Source organism: Anolis carolinensis, chromosome 6 (assembly GCF_035594765.1).
Source record: "Anolis carolinensis isolate JA03-04 chromosome 6, rAnoCar3.1.pri, whole genome shotgun sequence".
In the NCBI taxonomy this organism is placed as follows: Eukaryota; Metazoa; Chordata; class Lepidosauria; order Squamata; family Dactyloidae; genus Anolis; species Anolis carolinensis.
This window is the reverse complement of record NC_085846.1, coordinates 99,351,185-99,372,632: the sequence shown is the minus strand read 5'-3', so window position 1 is coordinate 99,372,632 and position 21,448 is coordinate 99,351,185. Positions and strand designations below refer to the sequence as shown.

The 21,448-nt window shown below is 38.9% G+C and overlaps 1 protein-coding gene across 20 annotated transcripts in view; it reads right to left on the bottom strand.

Moving 5' to 3' along the window:
- kiaa1217 (KIAA1217 ortholog) overlaps positions 1-21,448 on the bottom strand; it is a 387,178-nt gene that overhangs the window by 2,931 nt on the left and 362,799 nt on the right. For 15 of the 20 annotated variants that reach the window (XM_016994285.2, XM_062983745.1, XM_008112409.3 and 12 more), the window contains 8 exons: positions 14,760-14,890; positions 11,327-11,474; positions 9,776-10,268; positions 9,186-9,360; positions 8,628-8,779; positions 7,848-7,994; positions 5,473-5,592; positions 211-1,767 (listed from right to left, as the gene is read on the bottom strand). In XM_016994285.2, coding sequence (XP_016849774.2) covers positions 211-1,767; positions 5,473-5,592; positions 7,848-7,994; positions 8,628-8,779; positions 9,186-9,360; positions 9,776-10,268; positions 11,327-11,474; positions 14,760-14,890 — 2,923 coding nt within the window. The remainder of the gene's footprint in view (positions 1-210; positions 1,768-5,472; positions 5,593-7,847; positions 7,995-8,627; positions 8,780-9,185; positions 9,361-9,775; positions 10,269-11,326; positions 11,475-14,759; positions 14,891-21,448) is intronic. The other 5 variants (XM_016994290.2, XM_008112427.3, XM_016994291.2 and 2 more) reach the window with 3 other exon arrangements.

Here is a 21,448-nt window from a genome sequence, read left to right as displayed (position 1 = left end):
TCAAGCTTCCTTTGATTGCCCATCACCAAATCAGCACGAGAGATTTTTTAAAATCCACACAATCTATTAGCTGTTAGATACCTAAATGGATGCACCAAACAAGCCACCCGAAAGGAAGCAAACCAATCAGAAGACACCTCTTGCTTAATGGTGATTATTACTGCAGATTTTAGAAAGCAGCTGGACTTGCGATTTCTCATACTAAAGTACCTTATGTGAAGTTGATGATAATGATGATGGGGATTCAACATCTGCATTACTCTCTTCCAGCACTATGGGCTCTTTCGATGAGAAAAAGCCTGCAGCAGGTGTTCGTTCCAATCGGTCTGAGGCTTCAGAAGCTGGTTTTGGACTCATTTCGCTAATGGTGCTCTCCAGCTGCTTAATAGTCTGTTCCAAACTGTCCAGAGTCTTATATGTATTTTTTCTAATTTCATCAGTCCTAGATATCTGCACAGTTACATTTGGCTCCTGCTTCCTAGGTGGGTTTTCAGGTTGAGAACTAGGGATTTCAAATCTTTTAGCCTCTTTATGTTCTTTTAAAGTGCCATCTTCCTCTTCTTCTTCATATACTACAACTTGCAAAGTTTTCTTGCCAGTTTTAGTTCCAGTGCGTATTGCTTGGGTAAGAGCAGCCAACTGCTTTTTTGGAAATTTAAACTTAAATTTTTTCTTAGCATCAGGAACATCCAGCTTTGGTTCTGGATGCGGTCCATAAATGTAACTAGAGTTCCCAAGTTCCATATTGTCTATTTCCTGCCCTTCGGGGAATGTGACTTGAGGTGGTGAATCAGATGGAGAATGGAGTCCAAACTGATGCTCACATCTATGGTTTGCCGTATACTCAGTGGCATGTCTCCTATTACTATCTTTCTGGTAAACCTTTGTATCATGAGCATCAGTTATGTCTGATTCTTCAATATCTTCCTCTTCTTCATCTATCTTATCTCCAGTCATCATTTTTTCCAGTTCTTCGTCACATTCCTCAAATATTGTTGAAAGTCTTTTATAAGCTGATCTAATATCCATTGGTTCATCAAAAATAATGATGACTGGTTTTTTGTCCAAGCACACAACTGGTTCTTCACCTTCGAGGCTCTCTGATGTGTCTTGCTGAGTTGCCATTTCCTTTTTGGAATCAATGTTAACAGTTTGCACTTCTTCACCTTTACTGTTGACAATATCATGGACCTCTCCACTTGACAGAGCTTGGACAGCTGTTTTGGTGATCATGAAAGCAATGTTCTCCGACTGTAGATTTTCTTCACTCGGAGAGCTAGTTGGTGACTCCAACTCATCAATATTATTTAAAGTTGTGTTTCTGGATAACTTATGCCTTAGCACAACTTGATTATAACCACTGGCAGGCATTTCTTGCTCATGGGGGGACTGATGAGCTAATGAGATCTCTTTAGCTGGTGAATTTATCTGTCCGACAAGCTGAGTTCCATCAGCTTCTAGAAACTCATTCTGTGATGCACCATGATCAGACTCACTCACTACACAACTTAACTTTTGTCTTCCATTTTCTATAGCTGGATGTTGTGCTTCATCAGGTCTGTGTTTTCTTTCATTTTCTAACTCACTGGAGAGGTTTGTGTTTATTTTAAGAAAAGGTTTCGAAGCATAATCCTTCTCCTCCAAAATCAAGTATCTGCTGAAGGCAGAATGTTTGATGGGACTGGAAACATCTGAAGCCATCTCTCCTGTTCTCTCTTCATGCTTGTCCTGGGGGTGGTCACTATCTTTTGTTGCCTCCCCATACACCTAGGGGGAAGATTTGCATTACTTAGTTATAGCTTTTAAATGACGGGATTATTTTCCCCCCAACTAAGTTGCATATCATTAGATGAGGCACAGGTAATGATGTCCCTCTCTACATCAACGTAGAGCTATCTCCACGGTCTTCAGATGGTTCCTGTACCTCTTCAGAGGTTAAATCCACTTTCTGGTAGAAGGATGCATTGCACTTTTACTGCATCATACTATATGCAGACAACATGCATTCTAGACAGAGATGATCCTTTAACAATAACCTTCCGGGGAGTTTGTGTCCTGATACCATATCTAAAACAGTGGTTTCATCTTGATTTGAATTAGATTCCCTTTTCAGTGATTGTTTTGTATGAAACTGAAAGCTTTAACTCAGTTTTACTATACCTCAAATGAAAATAAATAAGAAGGGATACAAGGCATACACACCATATAGACTAGCACTTTTAGTGTATAAGCCAGCTCTTCAGCTCAGATCAGGCAAACCTGTTCATCTTGGTTAAACACTGCATTACAATCTCTTCCTTATATCACAGTTGAAACCATTATATTAAATTGTGTTGCCCAAGTTCTGTTCCTCGAATACAATCTCTCCATTGCATTACATTGTGTTGCCCATAGGTCATCCTATATTAAGTTCTTCAATGAGATCAGAACTCTGGTCTTTGAAGTGCTTCATCGTTACAAAAGGATACAACTAAGTCCTGAACCTATCTTGCTGGAAAGACATGGAAAAAAGCAACAAGCCCTGACCAAACAAAAAAATTGAAATATACTGCAGAGTATTGTTCATGGGGCAGGACCCAAGGAGGATGACTTTCTCCCACAATAAGACGCAACTTTTTTGGGTCCTATTTTCTGTTGAAAATGAGTTAATTACATCTGATGATAGGCTTTTCCAGTTTTGACAGTTAAGATCTGCTGCAAAGTATACAACTCATGTTCTGCTCATCCTGTGCACTTTACCCCATTAACACATGCTATTTGCAATGCTGCAGAAAGTCCTTACTACTTGGAGTATATCTATGGTCTCTCCTTGCAAATACAACAACTTTAATGGATTTTGTGAAATACACTATTTTAATTCAATGAGTTAAGGAGTACTCAAAAGGTGCTATTAATTTTAATTTGTTTTTTACTATGGCCAGCAAGGCTATATAAGGCTTCAGAATATCAATTCTGTAGACAAGATGTTCCAAATGTAGACCACAGTTTGTCTGTCTTGGTTTCCAACAACCATTTCAACTGAAAAATGGAAGTGTAGCCACATGTGTTTGGCCACATAAAAGAATATTTATAGCCTGTTGGTTTCCACTGTGATGTCCAAGTGTTACGTTTTACCCATAAATGACATTTAATCTCCAAAACTAGAGTCACCTTTCTACCATGCTAAAGACACCATAGGTACAAGTCTAGTTTTTAAATTCAGAAGTCTTGATTTGAAACAAAAAACAATGACAGATTACAACACAAGGCTGAGACAGGACTGTCAGAACACCAGGTATCTGAAACTTCGTCCTAGCATGCATATGTGGCTTGTTAGCATTTAACAGAGACTCCAGAAATTCAAACCCGAGAGAAAGATGAATAAAGTGTCATGCATGCCAAGCCAAAGTCAAGAAAGAAACATGTAGGTGGCCATTGCATAGACATCCTAGCTAGCATTCTGTTAGGGATATATGCCTTTTGTTTGTGTAAGTTTTTTTTTTTTGGTTGTTGCCGAGAATGGTCTTCTCTTCCACTCTCCACAATAATCCCCTCCAGGACTCACAGTTTTGCTATTATTAGCCTCCCTAAATGATATTTCCATGGTTTTTGGAAAGCGGGGGTAGAATGGGCAAAGCATCTATCTATTCCCATGGTCTCATGCAGATGAATGGTATCATCTGTCAAGAGTCCAGTGGATCTCGTTGGTCTACATCTGGCTACCTGGCATAGCGAGATGCTTCTTTGATTCCCCCTCGCACCCTTTATCAGACTTGGACTGGCTATTTGGAGGCTACTTTGGCAAGTTCTGAGCGAGATGAGCACATGGAGCCATAATGGATGCTTTAAAAAGTAGGGCAATGTAAGATTATAGCTACTGTATGGTGTTCCTTGGACTTTGAGATTAGTCAACATTTATTTCAAGGTGTTGTCGAAGGCTTTCATGGCCGGAATCACAGGGTTGTTGTGTGTTTTCCAGGCTGTTTTCCGGGTATATACCTCACAACCTCTGAGGATGCCTGCCATAGATGTGGGTAAAACTTCAGGAGAGAATGCTTCTGGAACATGGCCATACAGCCCAGAAAACACACAACAACCCATATATTTCAAGATTGCAAACTACAATCTACTGAACTGAACACGAGACTGAACACCTGACAAGTTAATCTAATCTCAGTCACGTTTGATGAGACATGTAACACAAGACCCAGATTGCCTACTCTATGTTTTAACTACATGTTCATTTCCCCAGTGGTGGATATTCACAGGATCTAAAGATTAGAGCTCCAGCATCTAATTCTAAATAAAGGGTATGACGTCCAGCAATCCCAGTGTTAAAATCTTGGAATAGTCTTGGAACAATGCATGTCATCTGAGGGCTGTATGTTCTGCTTTTATTGATCTCTGGTTGGTTGGAAGGAAGGATGGCCCTAATCTTTGGGATTTCTTGCACACATGGCTTTATGACTGCTCTAGTCTATTTAGGGATTATCAAAAATATTGTTACAAGAAACATCTAATCCTGAAGGCAAACACTGTGCATGGATATATTCTATATATTATTTTGCTTGTAGTTTAAGGTCCCATTGGGTGTAGAGCTACCTTGAAGATTGCAATATCCAATTACTATAGCCAAAAGAATTTGATGGGGAAACTGATGAGATATTAATTAATGCAAAAATTTGCATAACATGGAAATGTTGCCCTTTGGATTACATGTCCAGAATATCTCAGCCACTATAGTGATGCTAGATGAACGATGCTAGACGGGTGATATTGTGAACAGTAGCCAAGATCATTAATGTTCAAACTCTGGAAAAATCCGATCAATATGCTTAAACCTAGTGCCCTAGTGCAGTCATGCCGGCCACATAACCTTGGAGGTGTCTATGGACAACGCCGGCTCTTTGGCTTAGAAATGGAGATGAGCACCAACCCCCAGAGTTGGACACGACTGGACTTAACGTCAGGGGAAAACCTTTACCTTTACCTAGTGCCCTTAGTCAAGTAGACAATACAATCTGTGCAGTATCTCAAGAGCTTTGGACCAGCTGAGGCATTTTGAAAAAGGTCTAGTAACACCATGCCATGGATGGGTGACAGGTGTAATCATAGTCTTATTAGAGTTGTCTCTACATCTTTCACTCATATTTTATTACTCCTGTTTCTTGAAAATAGTGGTGAGAATCATGTAGCTCCTAGATGTTGATGGACAGAAAGTCCCAGAAGCCCTAATCAACTTAGCTGATGGTGAAGAATGCTGGGATATGCAGTCCAGCAATATCTGGGGGACCATGTGCCTTTTAACCTTTCTGAAATGGTTATTAACATCTTCATAAAGTGGGACCAAGGTGGGCTATACATCTAGATAAATGCAAACAGCCATCATGACACACAGAGAGTAAACAAGACAGAAGACATAAGGTTAGTCTGGATGCAAGGGAAGAAGGTGAGGACAAGAGCACGTGGCAAAATTCAAGGTGCCACTGTTACCTTCTTCTCCTTGGATTGTATTAAGGCCACAGGCCTTGCATCTTTTGTGTGTGTGTCATTTCTGGACTGTTCAACATGACTGTTTGAATTTACATCCATGTAAGTGCACTTCTGGAAAACCTAGAGAATTAAAATATGGTACATTATCAGAAGACCTTTCCATGGTAGGAGTCAAGTCTCCTCAAGAACTGTAAGTACAGCTGACCCTCTGTATTTGCAAGTTAAGCATTTAAGGACTTGTTTACTTCTGGATCACTGTATTTGCTTCGCCTCTTCTGTTGTCCTATACCATTTTAAACAAGCAGTTTGATAACAGCAATTTCAATAGGAGGAAATCATACATGTAGGAGGGGGAGAAGGAAATAGGATGGCTCTCCTGTGCCATTTCCCCATCCACAAGTGAGTGAGTAGTGAATACACTCACAACTGGACCCGCCACCCCACTAGTATAGGTATCTTTTGTGTGTTAAATATTGTTTGGGAAGCCTAAAAGATATCTGCAGTTATCCCACTTTTGTGTGGGTCCTTGTGTCTCTAACTTCTATGAAAGTGAAGGCTGACTGTATTGGAATCAAACATTTTCTTTTTTTGAGCCATTCCAGTCCAATTTCATTCCCACTTTCCTTGGGTCTTAAGAATCACCTCAAGAATTAAGGCAACATCAACATATTAGGGCCCATAAGGTAGCTGGATTTCCCCCCTACTAGTTAGCTATTCACCCTGTACTTACAGCATGAAAATGCAACAATACTTAGCAACATCTGGTGAAGTTATATAGATTAGACTTTGCACAGGTTAATTTTTTTAAATGGTATTCATTCTACAGCCTTAATGGAATATTTTCTCTTCCCTTTGTATTTTTTAATGATAAGACTTGAATCCATAAAAACATACCAAAAGTTCAAATATTACTCAGCATTTATATTGTGGCGTAGTTTTAAAATGTGGTGTAAGTATAGGGTTGGGCCAGTAAGATGCTTGTTTTATATTTTGCCTAAAATTTTTGTTATAAAAAGGATGAACAACCAATTTCCAAGAATTATTATCTTGTCCTTGAGAAGATAATGATGATGATGAGCTATGGTTTTCATTGGTCAGAATCCATATTCCATGTACCTCTTCTCTTTAGCCAGGCTGAAACAATTGAGTTTAGAAAGCTACAATGGAGTTTATTTTTTAATAAGAATCCATTAGGAAACCAGATGATTCTTTTTCACTTTCTCTTATCACCTTTATGACCAATATAATCAGGCTATCATTTTGCTCTTAATGCTCAAGGCAGGAAAAAAAAAACCCTGGCAGGACACAGATTGTATCTCATATATCATTATTTTTAAATACTTCCAAAGGAGAGAGGATCTGCAATATTCTGACTGACCTCTAATTGCCCCAAAGATCACACTTTCCATGAACTTTGCTTCAAAGACTGATTCTGTGCACACTTACTTAGAGGTAAACTGTATGTGAACAATATTTACTTCTTGGTAAAGAGGCACAGGTTTGACTTGTAAAGAACAGAATACATGAGTTGAACTTATTGATAAAGCCTCAAGCCTTGAGGCCCACTCATCCCCCTGGCCATCACCTGGTGCATTTTTAATTACCTGAGTCTCAATTAAAAGAATCTCAAGCAACTGTGGCTAACTTTAAATCTGGATTGATGGAATGGGCCAATGACAAATTCTAGGCTTTAAGGCTGGATTATTTCTAAGTCGTTTCCAGAACATCTGAAAGGAACTCTATCTGTCTGTAGGATCTTGCCCATGTTTGAAGACCTTGTCTTGATAACACCATTGTAACACATGAGACTCTGGAGGAAATGGGATACTTGGTTAACTGAGCCTCTTCTTTTTTCTCTTAGGCAAAGACCTTTTAATCAGATGGGCTAGTAGTTCTCAACCTGTGGGTCCCCAGATGTTTTGGCCTTCAACTCCCAGAAATCCCAACAAATGGTAAACTAGCTGGGATTTCTGGGAGTTGTAGGCCAAAACATCTGGAGACCCACAGGTTGAGAACCACTGAGATAGGCCTTTTTAATTGATTATGCTAGAACATCAGCATGATGTAGTGCTTTGAGTGTTGGATTGGAAGACCAGTGTTCGAATCCTTGCTTGGCCATGAAACCCATTGGCTGACCTTGGGCAAGTCACACTCACTCAGCCTCAGAGGAAGATAAGGCAACCCCCTTCTGAACAAATAATGCAAAGAAAACACTATGACAGATTTGTCTTAGGGTTGCTAGAAGTCAGAAATAATTTGAATGCACACAACAACATCCTAGACTTTAATATTAACTTGGCTTAATTTGTGTGACAAGTTCACAGATGAGAAATGCATGATATTGTAAGCATGTATTTCTGGACAGAAGCACATACCTGTAACTCTGCCATTATTCTATCCCCTTCTTCTTCATCATCATCATCTTTTGCAGGTGCAACAGTACCCAGAGACTGAGGAGATGCAGAATCTTCTTTAGGTACTTTAGGCTGTGTTGCTGGACTACTACTATCTTCACTACTTTCCTAAGATGTATAACAAAGAATCAAATTATAAGAAATTAAGCTAATAGCTGTGTTCAAACAATCAACTTCCCCTTATTGGTCTCAATTTTCTTTAATTCATCCCTGGGAACTGGGATGGTGGTATCGCTAAAATAAATAATTTTAGCGATATCACCAAAATAATGTCACTGCTTAAAATAACAATCCTCACTTTTGATGGCATACACTGCACCATTCTGTAAAAATGGTATGTGAACTAAAACTTTTAAAAAAAATCTTTCCTTTCCTTTTTGGATTCTGAAAATAGCAGGTGGATCAAACAAACAAACAAGAACGCATTTCAAAGAATTCTATGAAACGGTTAACTCTGTGTAAGATATTGGAACTCCTGCAAGTTCTCTTTACATTTCTTAGACATACATAAAATAAAAGGACACTGTGAGCTACATTTTTAATTATAAATGAGATGGCAAGAAGGGGAATCCACAGTAGAAGACTGATCTAGTAGGGTTGCCTGGTGTCTATTTTGGTCTTGGCACACCCCTTGTGCCCTCGAATACTAAAATCGTGCTTTTTGTCTTATGTTTTTGTCTTATTCAGATCAACCTTCTACACTAGATATCTAATTTTGTTAAACTGCCTCCATCATCAAACCTTGGCCACAATGTTGTCTTTCCTGGTCACGTAGCTGATTTCACCCAATCTTGTGCTTAATCCAGATCCTACCAGATAGCTGCGACGTGGAGGTGGAGGAGGTGGAGACTTCACTGGCTTTTCTGTGTCCAGTTCTGGGTTCAAAGTCTCTACTGAAAAAATAAAAAGATGTGACTGTCAATATGTTGGTTTGGTAAATACCTTTTTCTGCTCCAGATGTGAGCCATTTCTGCTTGTTGTGTACTGCAGTGGGAGAACTTTAAGCATGTACTTCATGTTTCATTAAGAAAGCATTTCATGCTCAATGTAGAAACATCAGTGCCACTTTATAGACCTAAAACTTCAGGACTTGGGCTGCACGGCATTCAGTGTTATTTTGTAAGATACCTCTTCTTTATAGGGAAGAGATCACTGAGCTGCATATAGCGTTTTAAATAAAACCTTTCCTAAAATTTAGAGATCCAACATCAGCCGTTAATGTCTTTCATGTTTACAAGTCAGTTGAATGGCTTCATCCCATACAAACAACAATGATACTTTGCTGTCCTGAAACCTTACCAGTGACTTCTTTTTCCACTACATTGACTTTTGGTGAGGTTGCTTGTGGAGGCATCTCAAGGTTTGGGATTGACTTCATGATGTTTGCTTGTGCTTCTTCAAGGAGTTTTTCAAACTCCTTTCCATTGTAATGATCCCGGTTCTGCCTTTTCTCTTCCCATTTCTTCTCTGCTTTCTAACAGGAAACACACCAACACTCAAAGTAATATGTTGAATTCTTGTTTAGTTTGAGATGCTATGTAATGGTAAACATTGTACACCAAGAATGGGGGTGGGGTGGTTTTTGCCATCACGGTCTGTCGCAAACGGTTGTAAACATGAATTCCAAAGAGTTAATTTTACTTATTTTGTCCCCCCACCCCCCAAAAAATGCCCATTACTCAGTAAGACAACACCTACAGAAAAAATGGGGTTATCTTTTGTTGCAATCCTAATGCAACACTTATACCTCTGTTATTGGGAAAGGTGAATTAATTACAAATAACTAATTACAAGTAACTAGTAATTCTGAGTAGTTAATACTAAGCCGTGATCCTCATGTGTATCCCTACAACATGTAAGCCTTCCCAACCCTAAAATGTACACTGTACCTCAATCGAGAGTGCTCTGTTCCTTGTAGTGGCGTTGTGAAGTTCTTCAATAAAAAGGCTTTGCATGGTGGAGCCGTTCACCGATACCTGGGGTGAGAGGGGCGCCTGCATTGGCTGAACAACTGTTGTGGTCACTGTTGTTGACTCTGACACAGCTGAGGTTGTACGATTTGGCCCTGGTGAAGCCACGGTGGGGCTGGTTGTCAGAGGAGAATTTGGGGCCTGGTTGACTAACGTTGAGGAATGCTGAGACTGATGGATGACTACTGGTGAACTCTGGACGTGGTGGACTGTCACGGTAGAGACTGGCATCACTTCTGATTTGACAGGGGGCTCTGCTGGAGATTCAGCTACATTTTTCAAGGGAGAAGTATGGATCTTTCCAGTTTCTTCATGGCTTTTCAGAACTTCCACTGCAGTGACTTTCTCCATTGCGTTGTACTGTGCAGCTTGTGAAGGATCTACTCCTTTGAGCAGATCATCTGTAACATGCCTGCAGAAACAAATACCCACGCTGTGAAACACAACTAAGAGCATCTGGCTTGGCTTTTCATGAAAGGGCTCCCTCTAGTGAAAGACAAGCTCTAAAATAACTTCTCGTAAACTCAATGATTTGGATATGGTCATTTTTCAAGTAGAAAAGGGGAAAGTATCATAATATTGTTTTTGTACTGCTCAGGCAACAGGCAAGATAGCACCATACAATATTTCACACAAGCTTGGGAAAATACATATGTTTGGATCACAACTCCCGGAATCACACTGATCTGAGAGATTTATTTTTTTTGGTCAGGAGCAACCTGAGTCGCTTCTGGTGTGAGAGAATTGGCCATCTGCAAGGACGTTGCCCAGGGGATGCCCGGATGTTTTGATGTTTTTACTATCCTTGTGGGAGATGTAGCCCAAAGAGTGTCATGTTCTCCAAGTTCCGCCTGGAGCCAAGGCACTGAATAACCAAGATGTCTTTTGCAATTTGTGAGAGAAGAGACATAAATATTTTTGAAAAGCTCCATCTTACACTCGCCTATGTATTTTCTTTTAGGTTGTTACATAATTTGGGATGATCTTCCTCTAAATGGATCTCAGCAGTAAGATATTCTTAGCCTAAATCTGGCTTTGGAGGCATAGACATTTCTTCAATCCAAAAGAAATAGAATGGGTATGAGGAGGGGGACATAATAGCACTGGGTGTGATGAAAAGGGAACCATAGTGTATGCCCAATAATGTATACTATCTGCTCTTAGCTAATAAAAATGTATGTAAGAATTTCCCTGCCTTTGTGTCATCTCTAAAGCAAGTATGAAAAGGATATACTGGTATAAAATTGTTATAAAATGGTTTTACTTAACGATCATATCTGGAATGAGATGTAACATATGGAACAGGAGTAGAATGTCAGTATCTAAAATAGATGCAACAATCGTAGTGCTAGGTCTGAAATTTCCGTATTTTTAGAGTATGTGTGAAGGCTTAGGAATTTATATAAAGATATGAATCTATATAAATGTTAACAGTGTGTTGAAACTAATTTAAACAGACCAAGAAATCACCTTCGGAGAGTGGTAAGTGTATCAGTCATGCTCCGGACTCTCTTCAGGAGAATGTCAAGTTTATGGGGTTCCTCTTTTAAAAATCGCACTGCTTCCACCTCAATGCGGAGAATGGCTCGCATTTTATTCTGTAAAGTTGGAAATTCACCTGGAAAAAACCCGAAAAGCTCTTTAGAACAAGGAGGACTAGGAGGAAGGGAGAGCAACATGGGCTTAATAATAATCAAATGGGCTAGATGCAAGGGAAATAGGGAAGAAACTTCCAAGTGTATCAGATTAATATTCACATAAAATCCACTGGTTGTCATCTTACACATATCATTCTTTTCTTGCAGAGGTTTGTATCTTCCATCTGTAAACAACCAAAGCTCCCTCAGATTTAACCATTTTAATGTGGCAACCCCACCACTGCTATTCAGTGGTTGGTGACATGTGTGGAGGCTAGAGAACCATCTGGCTTCTCATATTCATATATGGACATAGCCAGATACAGAATAATTACACCTCCAGATGATCGTAGCAGATCTCACTGGATTATATCATTTATCTGATATTATTAAGCATAGCCAGATGCTTCTCTTATCCCACCTGTTCTCCACTATGGACTGAATGGTCATGGATGTGAAATGGTGAGTCCTGGAGATGATGTGAGTGGAGACAACACTGTGATACTTCTAAGGTGAACTCGGTGATGTAGGATCTTGCCTACTGGGTGTATAATGTATATAATTCTCAACTGTGGGTGGGAGAAAAACATTGGAAATGACTCTGAAGATTACAGAAAATGAAAAATGTTTCTTTCAGTTGTTACTTAATAATGGTTACAAGAACCAATCAATCAACCAAGAAGGAATTGACTAATTAACTAATGAAGCTACCACCTGCATATGTGGTGTGAATAGCTCAAGGTAGCAATTAATGAAATACAATTGTAAGAAACCAAATACTGTGACAGGCAACCTGCATTGCAGTTATGGATCCATAATCTAGAGTTATGAATCTGCAATTGCTTAGTATTCACCTATAGCACATATTCACAACTATGGTATTATTATATTCAATTATTATTATATCATATTAAACTGTAATTTTAAAATGTATTATGTCTCTCTCATTTAATAAAGAACTACATTGACTTCCTTTTTATATGTCACACATATAACGTTCCATTATCATTTTTAATAGATACTCGCTCCAGTTCATATCCCTTCTATCTACCTAGACCCTCGTCTTGGTGACCTTTATAAATAATATTATTTTTAAAATCAACCAATTTTGTTTTATAGCCTGTTCCTTTAGATTAAATCCACTACAAACAGCAAAAGCTTTATTAAACTCTTGCAGCAGCAGCATCATATACCAAGACCCATGATAACATCTTAAATCCAGAAGATCCATCCTTTATTGTTATCCCCCTTAAATTTAACCCTTGGCATTTTATCAAATCTCTTCCATAGAACAAAGTGAGTACCTTTCATGAAATTGCACAGAACCTGGAAGTGGGATGGGATTTCATTAAAAAAAACCTTCTTAATTTGATTGCACACTCATGTTCCCCCATTTCGCTATAGTTTTTGCTGCTGCCTCATTCTTTGGCATTTCGGATTACAGCAACATTTTCCTCCGCATTTGCCTCCAGATCTTCAGAAAGCTGATGATCAGATCACAAACCTCCATCTCTAGGTTTCACATTCCAAGCTGACTCTGCATTATTTTTCCATTCCTGGGATTCTTATGTCCTCCATGTCCTCCTCTGAGATCTCAATTTCTTCATCCTCAATCTCCTCCAAATTCAGTCTAATTTTTTTTCTAAAATTCCTAAAGTCATTGATCATCAAATTAATTTCCTTCGATATCTCAGTCATGTCACTGAAACAAAATCCTTTTCCTCCAGCTGCATCTTTGTCCTTCTTCTACATATTTAAAGATCAACTCTTCCCTGACCACACGGCTTCCTTCAATGCAAAGTATATATATAATCAGGTTTAAAGCAGAAAACCTGGGATCAGATCCCGGGATATAGGGCCTGTCTGGAATGGCCCTAAGACTAGCCCAGTGGTTAAGATCCTATATTATTCCTGTTGCTTTCAATGGGAAGACTCTTCCAGCCAAACTGTTCTGTTTTCTCAGAATAAACCAATTTCTGTCTTTTGGTCCATTTTTACTAACATAGTATTTCTTAAAGCCACGAATAATCCAGCTTTATGAGATTGCTTCATAATTCCATGTTATGATATCCTTTATCCAAAAAAATTGTGTTTTTTTCATCCAAAAATTGTAAAACTTTCTGCTCTCACTATGGAGTCTTAAAAGCAATCCTCAAAATATTGTCCATAAATACAAAAAGCAGACCGCTCAGCCGGGTATTGATGACAGCCACTGGATTGAAGATTTATTTTCATCCCATACATTGTTGTTACAGAGGTAGTCAGAAATTAAAAGTACAGATTGCTGACTTAGTGTCCATGAAGGCTAACAAGGATCATCCCACCTTTTTGGGAGCAGTCTGCTTGACCATCCCTTTGTCTGGTGGGATAAATTACTGGTTGGAGCTTGCCTCTAAACCAGTGATCCTATGGCTGCATCTGTATGTCTCATGAGATCAGATAGTCAGATGGTCACCTCTGTACCCAGAAATCCCCGTATAATTTGAATAAATTAATAAATGATGAATAACAAGGCCCCTGTTTTGACAAGGGTGGCTAAACATTTCCCAAAACTTGATGTATCACATACTGTTTTGTTGTGGATGTACAAATTTAGCAAAACTCAAAAATCAGATATCAGCATAACACTGGTGGGACTTTTCACTTTAAGTATACACGCATTCTGTTTCATTTTATTTATTTATTTTTCAAACTTATATGCCGCCACTCCCCTAGGGCTCGGAGCGGCTTACAAGAACCGGCTAAAATCAACAATTTAAAAAACATCTTAAAAACATCTTTAAAAACATCTTTAAAACATCCTAAAAGCACCTTTTAAAACATCAACAACAGAACTCAAAAGCCTGTGTCTTACATGCCCTGCGGAAGGCATGTTCAAGGTAAGTGATTTCTTTTATAACTATGGCAAATATCATCTCCCTCCAACTATCTATATGTTCAAAGCTAAACTGAAGTCTATTTATTATACAGTATTCCCATTTAAATTAATGCCAGATTGGTGAGAATGTCCAATCAAGTTGTGTCATCTTTTGGGTGTCTTGAACTGTGCAGGATATATGCTACTGCTTACGAATCTGGAAAATGGAGGATGCTTCTTGAAAACCTGAATCTAGATTCTTATAAATGAATGGTGTTGTTTAAAACTGATCAATTAATACCTGGGAGTTAAGCCTTGTTCATCCTGAGTCTGCTTAAAGCCAGGGCATAGCAGCCACCTTTGTAAAGAAAGCAACAAAACTAAACAAAGACGAAAACCCAAAAGGCACCTTTGAGGTTGGCAACAGCTTCTCCAACTTGCCGCAAGAGACAAGCTCCATCTTCAACATCTTTTAAAGTAACTATTCGACTGGTTGTCATAGATTCTTTCTTCAGATCTTCAACAAAACTTTCCAGCTCACTGGAAAATAACAAAGAAAGAGAGAGGGTTGAATTTTAGTGCTGTTTGTAGATCAACATTAAAACATTAGTGCTGTTTACAGGCAACATTACAGATAAGAGCAATTCTTTAAACCTGGGGTGCCTTCTAAATCAAAGAATTGCTAAACAGACTCCTTTCAGGGTAGATCAATTGAATGAATATGATTTACAGAGGTGACGACAACAAGAGATTCAATGAGTACACTAACTCTGACAACCAATTGGATTTAGGATCAAATATATGATGTTGAAAATATATTATTTATAGGCCAAGGTATTCTGATGAATGGGGAAGTTTCACACTTGCAGTCTGCTTTGTACCAGCTAACACAGAAAATGCACAGAAGCACAAGAAAGAATGAAAATCTTTTGAGAAATTTCAAGGACAACCGTTAGGTGGCAGCAGGGGAACAGTCTCAAATTTGCAGTCTGCTATAAAAAAAATCAGTTTAATAATACTATGTTTGCTATAGTGGCAAGAATTTCACATACCCTGTGTATGTGTGTGTAACCCCAAGAGCTGCCATTTACAAGAAGCAGCAACTTTAGATGTGAAATCTGGAGCACAGAAGAACCAGGGACTGCTCCGTTTTATCCAGGATCTGGGACCTTCCAGATATTGTGTTTGGACTCCATTTGCCATCAGCCTCAAAGGTGAGGATTGATGGGAGTAGTAGTAATTCAGCAAGAGTACCAGTATTTCCTGCCTTGACAACCTACCACTTCTATAATCCAGTTTCTCTTACTCAAGCAGGTATAATCTCTCCTCTTTATCTTACTTCTGAGAGAGGCATTTTTTCCCCTGCAGTGTGCAGTCACATCCCATTTGACAATCAGGTCATCCATTGATGAAACATTGCCTATCCTCGTGATTCTTTATTTTCTCTTTAAGGGAAATTAATATTAAAGCAATTGCAGGACTCTTCTGGGGAACTTTCTCTGCATGTGATAATATGCCATTTACTAGCTAACCAGTCCCTATGCTATCACAAGTCTCGGCAGGTAATTCAGAGAACTGGTTCTGAGGGCAGCCACGGTCAAGAAAACGGTACACCAAGCACTTCATCACTCAGACCATATGTATTTACATGCAGCCTAAGCTGACTCAATCCCTTTGATGTCAAGAGGACTTGATCATCTTAAACGTGTGCATATCTGTTTAACCTACTCGATTTATCTGAGATACACACAACTTGTTCCAAGAAGCTCTTTTGTCTTTGAAACGTGTCCCTCCCAACAAAGAAAATTGGAGTTGAGGAAAATAGGTTTCCTAGAGGATGCTTTTCAGGGCTAATGTGCTCTACAAAATTAGGGGAGGGTTGGGCATCCAGAGTAGAGGAAGCATGGTGTGTGCAGTGTTTTAGACTCTGGAGAGCCACATGTCCCCACAGATAGTTCAATACCACCACCCATCTCCAATTCTGGATATTAGTTTGCTCCCAAACAGGCAATAATGCCCCTAATCCATCTCACCCAACCCGGCATATTCTTTTTTTAAAAATTATTGTCATCTGGCAGATGGTACAGGGTGACAAAGACAAGGACAAACACTGAAGGATAGTGTTGATCCTAGAGCTGTGGCTAGGTTGAGCTCTGTGGTTTCGCACTGATGTGGCATTGAGGGCTGTGTAGTGGTGGTGGGGATGCAGAGGGATGGATGTGTTGTTTTGTGGTGTGTGCAGGGGAAGGCATGCAATTTTGTTATGCAATAGCACAATGACAAATAAAGATATTCTATTCTATTCTGAAGCCACTCTGGGCAATGTGTATGATGTCAGTCCTTTCTATATCTTCCAACATTTCACAGTGTCGGAGGGCACATGTGGACAAACAGAATTCAACATGGCTAAAGTTATTAATGAGGAAGAAGACACAAGCTAGGAGATGCTTCAGCAGTTTGCTTTTGCCTGAGCCTACTGGAATGGGTAAGATTCCTCCCTCTCCTCTCCACCATTCCTTCCTAAAGGTGGTTGGCACTTTTAACTGAGTGCCAACCACCTTTAAACTCTGGACATAGTTTGCAACAACTGAAGGCAAGCTGAGGACAAAGGGGTAAAGCAGTTATGAGTTAGTTATGAGTTTATAATGTGTTTTATGAATGTTTTATGTAAGTTAATTTTTAACTGATTTGTAGTGTATTGTAAAGGTTTTATATGTGTGTTTTATTGTAAGCCGCCCTGAGTCCCCTGTTGGGTGAGAAGGGCGGGATATAAATATTGTAATAAATAAAATATAAATAAATATTAGTACAGTAGAGTCTCACTTATCCAACATAAATGGGCCGGCAGAACGTTGGATAAGCGAATATGTTGGATAATAAGGAGGGACTAAGGAAAAGCCTATTAAAAATCAAATTAGGATATGATTTTACAAATTAAGCACCAAAACATCATGTTATACAGCAAATTTGACAGAAAAAGTAGTTCAGTGCGCAGTAATGCTATGTAGTAATTACTGTATTTACGAATTTAGCACCAAAATATCACGATGTATTGAAAACATTGACTACAAAAATGCGTTGGATAATCCAGAACGTTGGATAAGAGAGTGTTGGATAAGTGAGACTCTACTGTAATTGTAGTTTAGTAACTTGTAACGAATACAGGATGATAGTCAGTTAACTGAAACAACTGAGCATCTCCGGTTTCTTAGAATGATAGGATAAGGATTATTATATTAGAAGGCTGGAATGCGGTATTGGATTTATGCATGGATAAGCACCATAGTTATGGTGCTACACAGTGAATCCCTGCCTGACCCCCCAATCCCCAATGAGCATGAAGTTTCATTACATATCCTACAATCCAACCTAAATGCAGCAATACACAGGTTTATTTCTACCACCTCCCTCTGAACTTCCCCTAAAATGTTAACCATATTGCACTGGCTGCTTCCCAGTAAACGGGGACTAGGTGACTTTCATGTTTCCTATGCAACCCTGAATGGATCGTGAATACATTAACCATTCTGAGTGTGTAATCCTAGGTTATGTAGTCATAACTGCCATAGAAAATTCCAGCCAAATTCTATAAAATACAGAATTCTAAATTTCAAATGCTACAAAGGAAGCTACTGCACAAATTTACACAAGACTCTTTTAAAGATTGGATATTTTTCTTGTAAATCACAGGCAGCTGACAACACCTAAAGGATGTGCATCTACTCTAAAATTTAGAGTACACTGTTATTTACAATCACCCAGAGTCTAGATGACTGCAAACAACACCATGCCATTATTTTGGAGTGTTATGATTAAAACTGTAGAGAAAGCTGCGGATAATAAAATTAACACTGACAATAAGAAGGAGCTGTCCTGCAGATACAGCTATCTGTAAATTAGGAAGAGTAATAAAAGCAATTAATTTGCTAATGAATAACTAACAAAATGCACACTTGGAAGAATTATTTGAACAAGTTATTGATTTTATTTCAGTCTAATCAGCAAAGGTATCAATCACCTTCTCTGAAAAGTACTTTAAGCCTCTGGCCTAGTCAATAATATGAGATCAATTAAATATATTAAGAAACCTCTTGTTAGAAAGTCTCGGGCTTCTGTCCAAAGCTTAATTACTCAGAAAGTTACTCCCCTTGAAGCTAGTGGAATGAAAAACTTTCAGATAAACCCCCAACAACAATTTTGTCTTGTATTTGCTGAAAGTGGGGGTTATCTGACGTGAAGGACAAGTAGGTGCCCACCTCCTCTATTCAGAAGCTGAATGGATGGCTAGTTGAATTTAATTAGAAGCAGGAGAATCAATGGAGTATCAATGCTGCAACTGGAGGAAATGATTCAGGGCTAAGAGCCCCAGCGACTAAGGACACCAACATGTAGCTAGCCTTTCCCACCTCTACTTACACATTTTGGGTATTGTGAAATAATAAAGAGAGAAATGCTTTTGGAAAGAACGGAGCTGCAGGGGAGCTGCACATATTTATTCCCCACATTCCCCAAAATTTGGTAGTATTCAGCAATGTATTTTTTAAAGTAAAACTCCTTATAATAAGGTTTTTATTATTGTAATAATAAGGTTATTATTGTTGTAATAAGGTTATTATTGTTGTGGCGCCCCTGATGGTGCAGCAGGTTAAACCACTGAACTGCTGAACTTGCTGACCGAAAGGTCAGCAGTTCGAACCCAGGGAGTGGGGTGAGCTCCCGCTGTTAGCCGCAGTTTCTGACAACTTAGCAGTTTGAAAACATGCAACTGTGAGTAGATCAATAGGTACTGCTCCAGCGGGAAGGTAACGGCCTTCGAGGTATCTACGGACAACGGCGACTCTTCAGCTTAGAAATGGAGATGAGCACAACCTCCAGAATCAGACATTACTAGACTTAATGTCAGGGGAAAACCTTTACTTTATCATTATTATCATCATCTAATTTTGTACATTTGGTTTCTTTCGTGTCAGGAGTGATTTGAGAAACTGCAAGTCGCTTCTGGTGTGAGACAATTAGCCATCTGCAAGGATGTTGCCCAGGGGACGCCTGGATGTGTTACCATCCTGTGGGAGGCTTCTCTCATGTCCCCTCATGGGAAGCTGGAGCTGACAGACGGGAGCTCACCTCACTCCCCAGATTCGAACCTCTGACCTTTCGGTCAGCAGTCCTGCCGGCACAAGGATTAAAATGTTATATTTAAGCGCATTCAAAGCTTTGTATGGGAATATAAAGCTTTATATGGGAATTAGCAGACTGGAATATTTGTAATCCTATAAAAAAAGGAGGATATACAGGTCCAAAATGACTGGGACCAGAAATATTTAGGTTTTCAGATTTTTTTTTCCAGATTTTGGAGTACCCTTATTTGGATAATGAGATGTCTTGGTGATGGGACCTAAGTCTAAACATGAAATTTATTTATGTTTCATATACACATTACACACACCGCCTGCATGTAATTTTATACAATGTTTTAAATAATACTGTGCAGGACACAAAGTTTGTGTATATAGAACCATATAATAGCAAAGGTGTCACTATCTCAGGCACACATGTGGATAATTTTGGAGTATTTTAGATTTCAAAATTCCAAATATGGGACTCTCAATCTATATCTTTCTTATTTTTTAAAATTGATTACACCGGAAAGAATACTATTTTTGAAAGTCGCAAAACTAAAGAGAGATGTACCTGATATAGCAACACTTGACTTTGCTAAGGTGTAACTTCAGCTCCACAAAGTCACTCATTGCACAACTTGCCAATTTCACTTCATGGTGAAAAGTCTGATGCAATCCAACTAACTGGACATATTATTTCACTAAAGCACTGGTTCTCAGCCTTTGGTCCTTCAGCTGCTATGGATTTCAGTTCCTAGAAATGTTAGCCAGATTGGACTTTTCACCGCATTTTGTTTTGACGGCTCATATTTTTGACTCAGATAATCAAAAGATTTTGCAAAATAGAAAGAAACTTAGCAGTCTGTTAGCCTATTCTTTGTACATTAGGATCTATAAATGCTTGTCTCCTTAAAATAATAACTAAAAGTTCATATCCTACATTTATCTCATGTAACATCACCAGTTGCAGGTTAGTAACTGCCTGGATATTATGGATACCACATAAATACATTACAGTGTGGACATTGTGGATTTTTTCCACATTTTTTTTAATTTCCAGCTACAAAGTAAGTAAAGAAATGTATTATGTGTTCACATCACTGCTTCTGACACTTCACATCAACTGCCCACAGAGTCTGCCACCTGAATCAGTTGCTTTAGTCTGCCTAATGAGAAGACCAACCTTGCAAGTAGCCCCGGCACATGTTTTCAAGTCTCACAGCAATCATGTCTGAGTGGTTAACCATTAATTCATTTCACAGATGTATAGATATTTCTAAATCTGATTTTCCCACATCTAAAGCAATCCTTAAGCAATTACAGTTACTGATTCATCTCCTGTTAAAAGGTGTAAATAATGCAGGCTTATAATATGCATGCATCCACATGTTACAAAAAGAAACAAAACACATGGTGGCCAACATCCCCTGGGAAATCTCTTGAAAAGCGTGCTTGTTGTGCAAGAGCCCACCCACATGCACGTTTTCAGCACTGTGGTATGTTTTAGCGAAATACAAATCCAGCTTGTTCCCTTGTTCTTGTTCCAGAATTGATTAAAAGGCATATGACTAATTCTTGGATAATTCAATATATTCTACACTGGACAGGACTCATCTGGGTGCCTCGTTTTATGTATTATATAAACAAGTTGGATAAGGTTCAGATGGGGAGAACAAGGATTATAACAAGAATGGACAAATAAATATGAAGAAAGGTTGAAGAAGCTGGACATGTTCAGCTTGGTGAAGGGACGACTGAAGGGTCACATGGTTGCACTCTTTAAATACTTTGAGAAGGTGGCAGTTCTCTGTTGGTCCAGGGTAGGACTAGGTCTAATAACTTTAAGTTATAGGATATTAGATTTTGATTGGACTTTAGAAGGAATGTCTTCACAGTAAAAGCTGTTTGGCAATGGAACCAATTGCCTAGAGAGGTGAGGAGGTCCCCTTCTTTCAACATCTTCAAAAATAGGCTGGAC